Genomic DNA, 15,362 nt, shown 5'->3' on the forward strand with positions numbered 1-15,362 from the left:
CTTTTCTCCACTGCGATGCAAATCTCGAAACCCGGTAGAGCCAAGCTTGGAGAGCGGTGTTTTGAAGTTTCCAAGCGAAGAATACACCAATCTGATACATTAAGGGGAGCATTAGCGTACGCAAACGCATCAAGAGTTCCTTGCCTGGATCGGAGTTAAAGAGCCTCGTGTTTCGGGCGTAAGAAGTGAAGTTGCTCTCCACAAGGCGTTGTGTATGCACTGCTAGGCAAAGGATAAGTAAGAGAAAAAAAATACCAAGAGATTGCTTACCAGATATGGACAGAAAGAACTTGGTTCAAAGTTTAGCTACCTCTCGCATGAACTCGTCGATTTTGCCAAGAACAGCAGTCGTCTCTGAGACTTCGAAACTGCATTGTGATAGCACCAGCTCTATCATCACTTGAAAACTTTCACCAAAAGTTTGCGCTCCTGTTCCTCCCACAGATTTCTGCTTTTCCGAACTCGTTATTAAGCTCTTCTGCTGGTGGCAAGCTTTTCGAAACGACTACAAAGTTGCAAAAAAGAAAAGAAAAGAAAATACAAATGGAAAAAAAGAAAGAAAGTAGTGTTCCGTTTTACCTGATAATGGTCGGAGAGTGCCTTGACTTGCTCGCTCTCGAGGCACTTCATGCGAAGCAGCTCGAGGAAAAAGCACACTTCCCAGAAGTATACTTCACGACCAGGCAGTGCTGAAATGACGGACGTGATGCTCGAAGATGCAAAAGCCGAAGGAAACCAGTTGTAATTCTTCGAAATCTTGAGCAGTGAGATGAGTAGCTTCATCCTTGGCTCGACTGAGCTGCCTTTGGTGCATAACGGAAGTTCACGGGTGATCTCCTTCGCCAAGAAACAGTACCAGGGACTCTCTTCAACCGTCTGCTTCTGCTTCGCTGTGAGATGTTTGCTCGTCAATAGTGATAGCAAGCATGATGACGCGTTTATCTGGACGACGTCGTTCTCGTCAAGAACGAATCCTTGAAGCAGCAGAAGCATTGACTTGAGGGACGATGGATTGAACACAGAATCGAGGCGGGCAGTCGATACTGTCAGGTGTCGAAACTTCTCTGACAGGCAACAGAAAGCGAGAAGTCGAGGCAAATCCGGCTTGGAGTATATGATGCGGCATAGATTTTCGAAAGAGAGCGCTCCAGTTTCCTCTAGCTCTCCATTCTTACACCTGGCAAATCGGAGGTGTCAAAACTGCATTAACAAACTTCAGACACTACTTACTGTTGTAACCACAAAAGCTGGAAAACTAGAGCAAGACACAAGCTCTGTTCATTCTCCGCACTACACGAGTCTTCCTCCAATGAACCAGTGACACGCTGCATTAGAGCCGCGCAAAACTCCTTGTTGTTAAATATTTCTGCAGCAGCGTCGGAGAGAAAGCTCAGCCCCGAGGAAAATTGGTAGCATAACAGACAAAGAAAAGCCAGAATCGAAATAGTGAGGCTGTGCTGGGAGCAGTCTTGTCTTCGAATAAAAAGATACATTGTCTGTAAACCATCCAATGTTAAAATGAAGATAAAGAAAAAGAGAAACACATTACCTGATTAACTATGTCCTGCCACAATCCACTCTTCCTCCTCGTACTTTCTGGTGTTAGTGTGTGAAGCAGCTGAACAAGCAGCTCAATGAACGGAATCAAGGTTGACGCCGGAACTTTACTGCCACAAAGGATGTACCAATTACGCATGTTGGATATGATGTCTTTCTGATGGAACCGATTCGCAAGCTGGCCCTTCAACTCCAAGATACGCTTTAACACCGTCGTAAGCATCTCCATGTCGTTCCCAATGTTCTCCAGAGCTACTTTGTGGAGTAGAGAGTTGACAAGAACAACGCCGTTTTCGTGCTCGACTACGCTGCAAAGTGCTTCAAGATCTGGTGTTGCATCGGCTTGGGACGATGACGCTGCACGGAACAGATTGTAAATATGGCGCGAGCATAGCGACTTCAGTCCCTCCTGAGAAAGCATCCAGTTCCGAACGGACAAGGGGATCTTAGCAGACAAGCTGACAGAAGTCTCGTTGTGTTGGATGGACGTCACGAGCAGGTACTCCGCTTCGACACTAAAAACTGCTTTCAAGGAAGAGTCCTGCTTGAGTATTGCGTACAGACTGACAACTTGAAGCAGACACTTGGTGTGCACCTGAAGACTTAATGCGTGGAGCAACACAAACTGCTCAAGCGAAGCAAGAAGCTGCTCTTGATCAACTAGTCTGCAACACAAGATCGAAGATCAATATTGCTCGCGAGAACGAAAACAAATAGAACTGGACCTGTCATGATGCATGTAGCTCGCGTAGATAATCGAGACGACAGCCGGGTGAACAGTTGGAATAAAAGCACCGCTCTGCTCGAGTAGAGCAAGTAAATCGTCAGGATCTGTAGGCAAAACATGTATGGCTGCTAAAATGCTGCCGTCCGTTTTATCATCTTCGTCAAGAGCATCGATTATTGTTGCCACGAAAGTTAGTACGCGTTTCTTAAAGATCTCTGACCTGAAGCGACCTGTGCTTGCAAACCCGAGACTTAACCACTTGTCTCTTGCCAGCCTCTCTGAAATCCCCAATGCGTTGTTTCCTGAAGCTTTGGTCTGAACAACGGCAGTCAAAAACGCAAATATAGCCTCCGCTGCGACTTCGTCCTCCAAAGCTCGTGTTCTCTCTGCTAGAAATGGAAGGAGCTTGTTTTCGAAGGTACTGAAGAAGTCCGATGTCCTTCTATCACGCTTGACTTCGAAGACAAAAGCATGCTGAAGCAGAAAGAGGGAGCATATAAGCGCCTTCGGCTGAAGAAAGCGGTCGTAGAGAATACTCGTCATTACGTTGGTTAGCATACTGAGTACACGTTGAGGAAGCGAAGAAATACTTGCAAATCCTGGCACATTCAGCAGCGCGATCATGGCCATGCAAGCAGCACCGTAAGTGCCAGACGACAAGCTCATAGCCTCCTCAACCATCTCTGCATCTTGCACGCGATCCCCATGCTGCTGCAATATGCTGGACAATGTTGCAAATATTTGTTCTGCCTTGGAGGAGTTGACAGAACCAGGACACTCGGAAAGCCCAGCTGCTAGCAGTTGTAGAGCATCTTCCTGTACAGAAGCAAAACCCGCTCCACTTGAGTGCTCGAGAACACGGACTATAGATTCAACCCCCAACATTAAACGTTGAGAGAAAACACGTTTTGCCGCAGAGAGTATAGACAGGGCGCGGATTGCTGTCACGGCAAGAGTAGATAAACTTTCTGGTTTCCAAAACTCAGGTCAGTCAAGAAGATGACGCGTACGTGAAGGATAAAATTAGCTGACCTGATACTCTTAGGACCTCAAAGATGTAATCCGCGATGCCTTCTTCGACGAGAATAGCCAATTCCTTAGAGATATCAACGTCTTTCGGGCATATAGCGCAAATAAGCTGCAACGAAGACAACTGGACCTGGGGGTCCGATGACAATAGCGACCCCTTGATGGCTTCGGCGAAAGTTGTCACGAAATCGAGATTACCCCGACTGGAAACAGCATCGCTGTTCTGGCTCTCCTGTGATTCGTTTTCTTGGTTACGCAGCTGAAAGATACTGTTCTTCGCCAGCACAGATAGAAGAGCTTTAAAAGCACAAAATTTTCTGACATGAGCGAGCGAAAGAAAGAGAGTTCCGATAAGAAACACGTACCTATACCATTTGTTCTGATTTCATCGCTCTCAGCCTTCAAGAGAACTGCCACTGTGAGAGTGATGATTTTCTGGAACCAGTTCGAAAGTTTGTCCATGCCACCTTTGAGACTAGAGATCCTGAATAGAAGAAAAAGAACTTCTCCTTTGATATCGTCACTACAAGAACTTTTAGTAACAACCATGCTCAGATAGTTAGGAGCCAACCATACCAGGCATGTTGTAGAGCCAAGACCATGTTTTCCATCAAATCCTGGAATTGGATTGTGCTGGGGACGAAAGAATCCATCTTGCTATGAAGATCGAGAAGAAGCCCCATCGTGTGTAACTTCCAAAGAAAAATGGAGATAGAAATCGAGTGATGCAAGAAAAAGAAAAGAGAATGGATTGCCTACCGTGAATCGCTGGCCCTTGCTCCACACGATCGTGGACCGGGCGCCAAGCTGCATCGACACGAACGTGATGAAATCGTCGAGCAGCGCCCTGTCCTCCTCCACGGTAGATCGGCAGAGGCTGAGGATGAAATCGACCGTGGCCTTCGCCAGCGCCTCGTCATGGCAGAAGAACACCGACTGGCACAGCGGCCCGGCGAGGAAATGCGAGTGGTAGCGCAGGAATCCATCGCAAAACTCCTCGTCCTCGAGGCACCGGGAGAGCTCCGCCAGCGCGTACGCCTTGTGCGTGACGAACGACGATGGATCCACAAGAAGCTCCGCGAGACACCCCAGGCAGATCCCCCCGCCGCCTGGCGACGTCGAGAGGAACAATCCCTGCGCGTGCCCACGGCGACACCCAGCACCCATCATCGCATTGCCTTAAACCCTAGCAAAAGCCCTAAAACCAAGCGCGGGAAAATTCAAAGATCTTACATGTCATTACTAAGCCCTAAAAGTAGCATCATTGCCACGTCATACTACGTCACGACACGCGTCAGCAGTTAACGGAAGAGGAAACGGCCATAAACAATTTTCAATGGGGGAAGAAGAGGAAGCTGGATCTGGCGCATTAGGTCAGGGCTTGGATCCGACGATGGATCCCAATCCCACGGCGCCACGCAAGAATTTCGGCGATTTCCAGTCGCGATCGTCGGCACCATCGGCGATGATTCCTCTCGGGGTTGAAACCGCGCATCGGGCGCATTGTCATTCGTCTAATCTTTCTTTTTCGTCGCAGCAGCAGGGACGGCGGCATCGATCGTCATCTCTTGTCGTCATTATCGTGGAAGGATTCCTGTGATCCCATCGAATTCCGCGGTGGATCGTCCACGCAGGCGATTCGCCCCGTCCCCGTCGTCCATCCACGCTCGTGCAGGTACTTTGGGCTTTTTTTTCTCTAGCAAGGGTTAAGATTTAAAGGGAGGGTTAATCTAAACCGAGGGTTAGGATTTAAAGGCTCCTTTAAACCGAAGAACCCTTTTCCTTTTAAAAGTTTTTAACACCTTTTTAGCGACCTTTTCCTCAGGCCTAATATGTAAACAGGGTTTCTAACACTTGTTCTCATTCTTTTATCACAGTCGTATGGCATTTGGGATGGCGGGACCAGTGCGATGCTTGCCACCAGTAGTGGAAGCTACAAGTATCCCTCACGCACCACCTGTGATCTCCAAGGAGGTATCCGAGATCGTCAACAACATGTTGTCGGTGGCCATCCCGGCTGCGGCCGCCGCGTCCGCCCAAGATCAAAGGTTTGCTTCCCAATTCCGCTGCGGCCCAGAGTTCGCCACCATGAAAGCCCAGGCACTGGAGGCTTGCAGGAAGATCTTAGCGGAGAACGACCAAGGTGGCTACACGATCCCGGCCAAAGGACTCTATCCTTACCAGTGGAACTGGGACTCGGCTCTCGTGTCACTGGGCCTGGCCGAGATGGAGGAGGAGCGGGCATGGGAGGAATTGGACCGGCTCATGTCCGCGCAGTGGGAAGACGGCATGGTTCCTCACATCGTCTTCCACAAGCCGAGCTCGACTTACTTCCCGGGTCCGGAGATTTGGGGATCGCCCGACAAGCCCAGGAACAGCACAGGCATCACACAGCCTCCAGTAGCGGCCATCTCGGTCCGGAGGCTCTTGGAGGAGGCCAAAGACAAGGCTCTAGCTCTAGCGATGGCGAGGAAGCTCTTTCCAAAGCTTCTAGCGTGGCACCGCTGGTTCTACAGGGCCAGGGATCCGGAAGGAACAGGACTGGTTGCGACGATCCATCCTTGGGAGACGGGGATGGACAACAGCCCCGCTTGGGACGAGGCGCTCGCTCGAGTTCCAATCGACGACATACCTCCCTACGTGAGAAGAGATTTGGGGCACGTAGACGCGAAGATGAGACCACAGAAGGCCGAGTATGATCGCTACCTCACGCTGCTCTATCGATTCCGCGCGCTCGACTATGACGAGGCCAAGCTCTACTACGAGACGCCATTCAGGGTGACGGACCTTTGCACGAACTGCATCCTCCACAAGGCAAACGAGGACCTCTTGTGGCTGGCGGGCGCAACCGGGGCGTGTACGGATGAGTCGGAGATCCGCGGCTGGACGGCCCGGGCCAACGTGGCGTTTGATACGCTGTTTGACGTGGAGGCTGGGCTGTACAGGTGTAAGGATCAGCTGACGGGGCAGTTCTTGCCGGCTGCTACGTCGGCGGGGTTCTTGCCGCTGTTTGCTGGCGTGGCGTCCGGGGAGAAGGCCAGCGCGGTGGCCCGGACTTTGGGCCGGTGGCTGGACGACGTGGCGTACGGTATCCCCAGTTGTGACCCGCGGGATCCCTGGTTTGAGGCACTTCGCTACTGGAGAGGACCGGTTTGGCTCATTGTAAACTGGATGGTGTCGGAGGGGCTCAAGAGGTATGGGTACGGGGAGCTGGCGCAGCGCGTGGAGAGGGATAGCTACGAGTTGGTTAAGAATGGGGGGATATTCGAGTACTATTGTCCTTTGACAGGCATGGGCGCGGGTGGCGGTTGCTTTTCATGGACAGCTGCAATGTGCCTCGCATGGTTGTTTAAGTCATAAGAGATTTGTGAAGATGGCAATTATATCAACGTTATCACCATATCATTGTCTTTTAATTTAAACATCTGTTAAAACATAAACATGTTGATTGATTTGTTAAGTCATTGTCTTCGAATCTATCAAATGAAACTAGGCAATTCTAAGAACTTAGAACTCAACTTCTTGCCACTAAGAACTTTGTGTCAATTCTAGCTAGCAAACATCAAGCTTATATCAAATTAGATTTTCCATCACTTTGTAACATCTTCAAGCAATCTTGATGGATCAATCTCTGGTTTTGCGCTTCTTCGATGAAGAAGGAGAAGCGATCCACCGGTTTAATTTCTGGATCTCGTTCTGGCCATCATGATACTCAATCTCGCCTCGAAAGACTCGTGGGTCTTTGTTATGAAAACGAAGGCTTTCTGGCCACTTCCACCGTCACTCGCGGACGCTTACAAGTGACCACCTTTCTTCAAGCTGTTGATCTCGTCTGCAAGCTTTCGAGCTCCATGGATGTTCTTGAACTTGCCAGTGTAGTGCTCTGGACCTTCCAAAAATCTCTGGAGGAGGAGACCGGTACCTTGTGAGCTCCGGGGATCTCATCCTTGACAAGCTCCCCACCCGCGACTTTGCGAGATCCAGTATCATCTCTCCAGTTCTCTTCCTTCTTTAGAGCTTCTCTCAAAATCAATGCATGCTCGGACTTCAAGAGTGACTCCTCCAACTTTTCCAGCAGCTGCTCGTTGCCAAGCCAAGTGAGGACGCCCATCACCTTTCCAAAGCTTCCGGCCCGGAGTGCCCTGGACGTTATCATCTCGCAAAGCTTCGGGAAGGATGCCAAGGTTCCCGGGTTTTGCTTCAAAGCCAGAAATCCTTCATGACACTTGAAGAGATTAGAGGTGTCGGCATTCTTCTTGTTCGAAGAGTTGTACGTCTTGTAACCCAAGAGCAGCGTCCATTTGTTTCAAAGAGCTTCCACGAGACGATTGCTCACCCCATCGACTTTGATAAAAGAATTTAGAAGTTTCGGTTCGTCGATCAGCAACAAGGCTTGTAACTCTTCATCGATGTCAAAGTCGTTTGAAGCCATGATAATTTCGCAAAGCCTGGTACAGGACGCTCTCGGAATTCCATCCTTCAAACGGGCCATCCGTCCTTCAGCATGGAGCAAATCCCACAGGGACCTTGCCCTCCATCCATCCTGATCTTTCTGCAAGAAACGTTTCGAGTAGCGTCTCCTTCGGCTTTTCGTTTGCCACCTGCTGCAGCAAAGCGACCACAAACGAATCCAGAAGCTCCGGATTGGCGAGAAAGAACGCAAGAACTCTCATCACTTTGACGAGAAGTGATGGAGCAACTTCTTCCAGATTGTTCCTTTGAGTGACCATCGAAAACAGCTTTTGCTTGGCCTAAGCTTGTCGTGCTGTAGGACTAGAGAACACAACGCCTTGGTTGTAGCACCAGCCTTTAGAGTCTCCAAGAACTCCGGAAGAAAATGATCACCAAGAACCCGATACACCATCTTACAAGAGAATCTTTTGGGCGACTTGAACCGCAGCTTCCAAGGAATCCAATTTCTTGAGCTCCAAGGCAAGATGGACGAAGTTCTCAGCCTCGTCTTTGAAACGCTCCTCCCTAAGAAGCTTGTCCACTATGACAGTGGCATAAGCATTCCATCCGTGTGACTCCACTGCTAGAGCAAGCAGTTTCGCCACCTCGAGGCTTCCAATCCCGGACAGTAAGAGTTTCTCCTTTGGAACCACTGCCCAAGAACTGTCATCTCGAAGTAGGATTCTTGCGGGTAGGAGTAGATTCCCAGGAAGGGGCCAGGGAGCGGCAGCGCGGATTTGAAGAACTGCGCGCTCCCGGTGGATGAAATCTCCGCGATGGGAATCCCCGGATTGAATCGAAGAATTTGCATCAGCTCGGTCCCTGGCCGGACCTCCCAAGGTGTTCCTGCATGAGTGAAGTAAATGTTAGTTTCATGGAGAAAATCGCAGAAAACTCACAAAGACTTGCGAAACTTGGCGAGGATTTTGAGCTCTCTGGAACAAAGAAACCGATCCTTCACAGGCAGAAATCCATGAAAGTTCCAACGGACGAATGGAAATCGAATGAGAAGAAATAGTTCTCAACCGAAAGGCTGGAAGTTCTTATGAAACACAAGAAAGTTCTTACAAACAAAAGATTCCTGGCCACTGCTAGGCGGCAGCTTGGGCTTCCTGCAAAAAATTCAAAAGCGAGAGGTTACGCAGGAAATTCTAATTCTTCTCATTTGGCTGCTCGATCCAATCCAAGAGAGATTTCATTCTGGGAGAGGAAGTGCTGCTTGCTTAACTTACCTTGCCCATGGTGTTGACATGAGCCATATGAGGAAGATAGCCCATGAGAAAGAGAGCGCCGCCAATGATGCCCATAGGGACATACATCTTAAACCATTTTGAATTTATTTTTAATCAATCATTTGTATAACTACAATTACCAATTGTAATTATAATGAAATTTTCTTACCTGACCAGAGAATTATTTATATTCTAATAGATGCAAAATGTGAAAATCTCTAAATTTAGAGTAAGAGTAATAAGATATAACCATATATTCATTAATTTTGAAGAATCCATAATCTCAAAATAAGAATTTTAAAGCTAAATTTAATTTCTTTTTTTGAAGCTTATAATGGAAAACCACAATTATGAGTAGTGTTTATTCTAAGTCTTTGTAAAACACTTCAATTTTTTTGTAAAAATGTTTTATATCCTAAAAAATATATAAATTTGCATATATATATATATAAATATATATATATATATATATATATATATATATAATATACTATTTATTAATTCTTTCATATACACTCTTTTGAAGGTTATAATTTAAATTTTCAAGTAAAAAATCTTTTACATCCTTATCCATAATTAATATTTACATAATGTAATTTTGAAATTTCTCAAGGACTATATCTCCTTCAGAAAGTTCAAATGGTGATGGATATAAAGAATGAATTATTTTTATTGTAATTCCTTGATATAAAGTATTATCAACAAGTACTACTTAATATTTATTATATCTTTATATTGGAACATTTCTCCATTTTATGCTCTGTAAGTGTATGGAATATAGAAAAGGAATACAAAAATGTGCATATCAATTACCCCCAAAACTTTAGTTTATATATAGAAGTGAGCGGTCCAGATTGAAACCAATCCAATGGCTACTAAAACCTTACTATGCTAATATTAATATGCAACATCTTAACCATACACTTCGACCTCACATCATCCCCTCCTCTCAAAATAATGGAAAAAATAATGGAAGGCCATTAAAGTTCTCTCATAAAGGGACTGGAACATTAGGAGAAGATATCGGTGGATTTGTAGGTGCTATTAGTTGTTCTTAATCCCTTTGTACAAAGTATTTCAACTGTTGCACATACAGAATTTTTAGAGGATTGGCCTGCTAGACATCATGTCAAGCCTCATAACTTTGCAGTCTAACTTGCTGTAACACTTAATACAATCCTTTCCACTAAGCAAAGAGCCCTTTCGATAAATCATGTACTATAAAATAGGGAAAATGGACTAATACCAAGTCATCCATTTTGTACTCCGTAAGTGGACGATAATAGGAGTTGAAGTGCCATTGTTATCCCACTTGTATGCGGCATAAGTGTTCGGTAGACTCTACTTAGACAAATGGAAGAATGTTTGTCAAATATTGATCCCACGACCTAGCGTCAGTAGCTCATGGCAATCGTGAAGGTAAACTTAACTTCAATGGTAATATTGAATCATGACCATATAAGAGTTTATATAGTGAAGCATCAACAAAACTTTACACCTCTATGACATAAACATACCAAGATATGACAAATAACCAACCCAATCCAAATGTTGAAAGTTCATATACTTTGCAATAATCCTTTTAAATGTCCGAACAAGTCGTTCCACCAAAATGTTTGATTATGGATGATAAACACTCGTGAAAGTGTGGCATATCCCCAATCGAGACATCAAAATGTGAAATGCCTCATTATCTGAAAGAATCCACTCTAGACAAGAATGTTTGAACATCACTCAATTGAAGAGGAAGTATCTAACAGCAGTTGCAAAGATGTTAGCAAGAGCACCAACTTCCACCTAGTAAGTTAAGTAGTTAAAAGCAATATTAACATACTCATTGTCAACAGTCGATTATGGAAAAGGTTCCAAAAGATCAAATGTCACCAACTAAAACAAACGGGAAATTGCAATTGACTTCAATAGTCCTTTCGTAACACGAAGGAGAGTATTACGAGCTTGGCACCAAACGCAGCTACACACATACCGAATAACATAACATTGCATCTCCGGCCAATAGAAATACCTGCACAACTTCTCAGTCACACAACAATGTCTTATATACCCGCCTAGAATAGGAGAATCATGGTAGGCATGGAAAAACCATGGAATAATATTGAAGGCACCACCAGTTGTAAATGATCATCAAGATCCATCCCCATAAAATAAAGAAAGTCATCTTCAAGACGATATTGAGAATGTAAATATTGGATTAGCAAGTTATTAGCAAGGGATGCAAGATTCTTAAATCTATTGCGAAGCCTTTCAATTCATAGCTCAATCTTTTGAGCCTCACGAACCTCGTCAAGAGAAGGTAAATCTTGTTTTGCACCTAGTTGACACTGAACGTCAAGTACAGCAACTGTCAATGGCACAGAATCCTCATCTAGAAAATCCATAGATGTTAAAACAACAAGCTCATCAAAAATAGGAGAAGAGAGTAAAAAAGGAACAGAAACTTGAAAAAAAGGCATCAACATCAGCCATATAACTCCCTAGGCGATGAACAACATCAAAATCATATATCTAAAACTTCAAAGCCCACCGAGCAATACAACCAACTAGGCTCTTTCACTTCAATAATGAAGTAATAGCAGCATAATCATCTTCTAATAACATATATATGAAATTTCTCAAAATGCCAAATTGCTGCTAAACACTCCTTTTCTATCCTGAAGTAGTTCACCTCCATTTGTTGTAATATACAACTTATATATATAATAAGATAGCACTAACCAAACACACTTGGGCTCTTTTGCATCAACACACCTCCAAAACCAATATCAAAAACATCCACATGCAAAACGAAAATGTTAAATGTAGTCAGGATATGCTAAAACCGAAGGAGTCATCTATAGCACTTTGAGATCCATGAACACCCTCTCATAATTTAAAGATCAAATGAAAGATGATATTGATGACTTCAGTAATGCTAGCAAAGGTGCAATGTGATTAGAAAGATGGTCCACAAAACGACCGAGATACTGCATTTTGCCTAGGAACTATTGCACATTATTGTAAGCAACTAAATTTTCCATTCTACTTTAGTCACTTAATCACACCTCCGATCATTTGGAGGAATCTCACTCACAACCTCCGTAAGTCCTATTTTGGACTTAAGGACTTGCTAGCCCCAAAAATGGCATCCATGCCACTCAACCATTGCATTTGGTCCAAAGGTTCCATGTGTCCAATCCCATGACCGACATCCCAAGGTACTACCGACATATCAACCTGTTACGCTAAGGCCATGCCCATTCACTCTGGGTCACACCAGTGGTCTAGCACCACCTACATCGCAATCCCATCTCTCCAAGATGGGGCTATCTATGTCTATGAGTGGTTGTCCCGGATCCACTCCTTAGCATCCTTGGGATGCCCGCAGACATGGGGAATAGCTTTCCCCAATATCTCCTTTCCAGTCCTCACCAAATCCCTTTCTGTCCATGGCCGTGTTCGCTAACACTACCACTGGATAAATGCCCACAAGCCTGACTACTAAGTCCTACAGTCCTCTAAGACTTCCTCACCGTGTGACTATGTCTTTGGTCACCACAATAGAGGGTTGCTCCTCTTCCTTTCCACAGTTTGGGACTTTGGGACAACATTTTGGAACATTGTGGCCCTACGTGGGCCATATGGGTACTCTCCCTGCCTTCCGCCTTTGAGTGTTCTAGCCATGAGCTTAGAGCGAGGTTCCGTTGAGCCACGCCTGGTATCCAAGTAGATAGTGCCACCCACACTTGGACTGGGAGCATCAACCGTTCGATCTTCTGGGGGAACTAGAGCCGGCTCTTGAACACTTCACCAAGCTACCCTGTTTATCGGTCTGTATTCTACCCTGCTTGTCGGTCTGTATTCACTCTAGTCTTGGACTTCCCAGTGGTTAGCTCATCACCCAACACTTGGGTACAGCCTTTTTGAGCCAAACTGGCCTTTCCTGGCCAAACTGGCTCCACTGGGCTCCAACCCCCACACTCTCCCTACCCCTTGCAGCCCGCCCCCCCCCGGGGGACAATTGCTTTGGGCTTTCACCCAACAGCCTGTATTAGTATTTGGACTCGGACTTATACTCGAACTTGAACTCGGACTCGGTCTCGGTCCTGATTTCGGACTCAGACTCAGTCTCAGTCTCAGTCTCAGTCTCAGTTCCATCTCAGACTCCATCTCAGGTCCAGTTCGGACTCCATCTCAGGTCCATCTCGGACTCCATCTCGGGTCCATCTCGGACTCCATCTTGGGTCCATCTCCGACTCCATCTCGTGTCCATCTCCGACTCCATCTCAGACTCCATCTCGGGTCCATCTTGGACTCCATCTTGGGTCCATCTCGGACTCCATCTCGGGTCCATCTCGGACTCCATCTCAGGTCCATCTCGGACTCCATCTCAGGTCCATCTCGTGTCCCTTTTCTAGAGACTCACTTATCGCTCACTTCATGCTTGTTCCTTGAACTCGGACTCCATCTCGGACTCCATCTCAGGTCCATCTTAGGTTCATCTCGGACTCCATCTCAGGTCCATCTCGTGTCCCTTTTCTAGAGACTCACTTATCCCTCACTTCATGCTTGTTCTTTGAACTCGGACTCCATCTCGGACTCCATCTCGGGTCCATCTCAGGTCCATCTCGAACTCCATCCCGGGTCCATCTCGGACTCCATCTCAGGTCCATCTCGTGTCCCTTTTCTAGAGACTCACTTATCGCTCACTTCATGTTTGTTCCTTGAACTTGGACTCCATTTCAGACTCCATCTCGGGTCCATCTCAGGTCCCATGGTGAGGGAGTCTTAAAGGATAGTGGGATTTAGTGGTTGGGTCAGTAGGCCTTGACCAAATGGCAATGTTGGCAAACACGGCCATGGACAAAAAGGGATATGGGGGAAGGTTGTTCCCCAGGCATCCTAAGGATGCGAAGGAATGGATCTGGGATAACTACTCATGGATGGATGGCCTAGTCTTTGAGAGACAGAACTATGATGTAGGTAGTGTTAGACCACCAGTGTGGCAAAGGTGTATGGGCATGGCTTTAGCGTAATAGGCTGAGATGTCGATGGTATCTTTAGGTGTTGGTCATGGGATTGGACACGTGGAGCACTTGGACCAAATGTAGAAGTTGAGTGGTATGGATGCCATTCTTGGGGCTAGCAAGCCCCAAGTTCGGAAAAGGACTTATGGAAATTGTAAATGAGACTCTTCCAAATGGTTAGAGGTGTGATTAAATGACTAAAGTAGAATAGAAAATTTAATCACTTACACTAGATCCTTGGGGGTTTAGTAAGCTCCAAAAGGATAATAAAGGGAGGACTCCAGTGGAACCAATTTAGCCAGGAAAGACCAATATGACCAAGAAAGGCTATACCCATGTAGTGGGTGACGATATAACTATTAAGGAGTCTAAAACTAAAGTGAACAGAGAGGACAAATAAGATAACTTAGTGAAGTGTTTAAGAGCTAACTCTAACTCCCCCAAAAGATTGGATGGTCGATGCTCCCAATCTAAGTATGGGTGGCATTAATCTCGGATTCCATCTCAGACTCCATCTCGGGTCCATCTCGGACTCCATTTTGGACTCCATCTCGGGTCCATCTCGAACTCCATCTCAGGTCCATCTCGGACTCCATCTCAGGTCCATCTCGGACTCCATCTCAAGTCTATCTCGGGTCCATCTCATGTCCCTTTTCTAGAGACTCACTTATCACTCACTTCATGCTTGTTCTTTGAACTCGAACTTCATCTCGGACTCCATCTCGGACTCCATCTCGGGTCCATCTTGGACTCCATCTCGGGTCCATCTCAGACTCTATCTTGGTAGAGACTCACTTATCACTCACTTTGTGCTTCTTCCTTGAACACTTCGTTGGGAGTTCCACTCTAGCTCTCAACATTTCAAGTTGGAGCTTTTGGTTCAAATATGTTATGCTCGTTTGGCTTTCGCTTCAGCCACTACCATGTGGCACCCTTCCGGCTCCACTTTGGGGCCTAGGGATTTTGTGTCTCACAACTCCACGACCCATAGACGAAGTTCAATGTCCTCATTGAAAGATAAATTATTTTATAAAGTAATACCAACATGTATTACCTTTTCCATTCTTGGCACCTAGCCAATATTTGTCAATAGTTTTATACTGAAAGCTCACCATGCCTTGCCCATCCTCTAAGGAGGATAATCTCTCCAACTTAGAGACTGATTAGACCATTGTGGTGGTTTTCTCCTTTTATTGGTTTAGTTCTCACTAATCCTATTAGAGACACCATCTCTATCTCAATCCCACTACTCCTTCTCGAGTAGTCTCAGTTTCTATCGATATAACCGTTACACTTTGGATTTTATTTTTGACTTCTTGAAGTCAATTTCCTAGGTGTCTCCGA

General features: G+C 45.9%; 2 protein-coding genes across 4 annotated transcripts; one reads left to right on the top strand and one right to left on the bottom strand.

Annotated features, from left to right (window-relative positions):
- Positions 1-144: 144 nt before the first annotated feature.
- LOC112342355 (protein PRD1-like) lies at positions 145-4,480 on the bottom strand. Its single transcript, XM_024664031.1, has 10 exons — positions 4,073-4,480; positions 3,890-4,005; positions 3,679-3,836; positions 3,317-3,610; positions 2,283-3,252; positions 1,550-2,222; positions 1,231-1,496; positions 580-1,177; positions 271-505; positions 145-219 (listed from the first exon to the last, which is right to left on the bottom strand). The coding sequence occupies exons 1-9, from the start codon at positions 4,478-4,480 to the stop codon at positions 296-298; spliced, it is 3,693 nt and encodes a 1,230-aa protein (XP_024519799.1). The 3' UTR covers positions 145-219; positions 271-295.
- Positions 4,481-4,669: 189 nt separating this feature from the next.
- On the top strand, positions 4,670-6,753 carry LOC9630789. Of its 3 annotated transcripts, none has more exons than XM_024664073.1 (3): positions 4,670-4,793; positions 4,851-4,988; positions 5,191-6,753. In XM_024664073.1, the coding sequence occupies exon 3, from the start codon at positions 5,195-5,197 to the stop codon at positions 6,671-6,673; it is 1,479 nt and encodes a 492-aa protein (XP_024519841.1). In that variant the 5' UTR covers positions 4,670-4,793; positions 4,851-4,988; positions 5,191-5,194; the 3' UTR covers positions 6,674-6,753. The 3 variants fall into 3 exon arrangements, with proteins under 3 accessions (XP_024519841.1, XP_024519840.1, XP_002990235.2); XM_024664072.1 differs by having other exon boundaries at positions 4,854-4,988; XM_002990189.2 differs by having other exon boundaries at positions 4,670-4,988.
- The last annotated feature ends 8,609 nt before the right edge of the window (positions 6,754-15,362 follow it).

The sequence above is a fragment of the Selaginella moellendorffii genome, unplaced genomic scaffold, assembly GCF_000143415.4.
Source record: "Selaginella moellendorffii unplaced genomic scaffold, v1.0 SELMOscaffold_106, whole genome shotgun sequence".
In the NCBI taxonomy this organism is placed as follows: domain Eukaryota; kingdom Viridiplantae; phylum Streptophyta; class Lycopodiopsida; order Selaginellales; family Selaginellaceae; genus Selaginella; species Selaginella moellendorffii.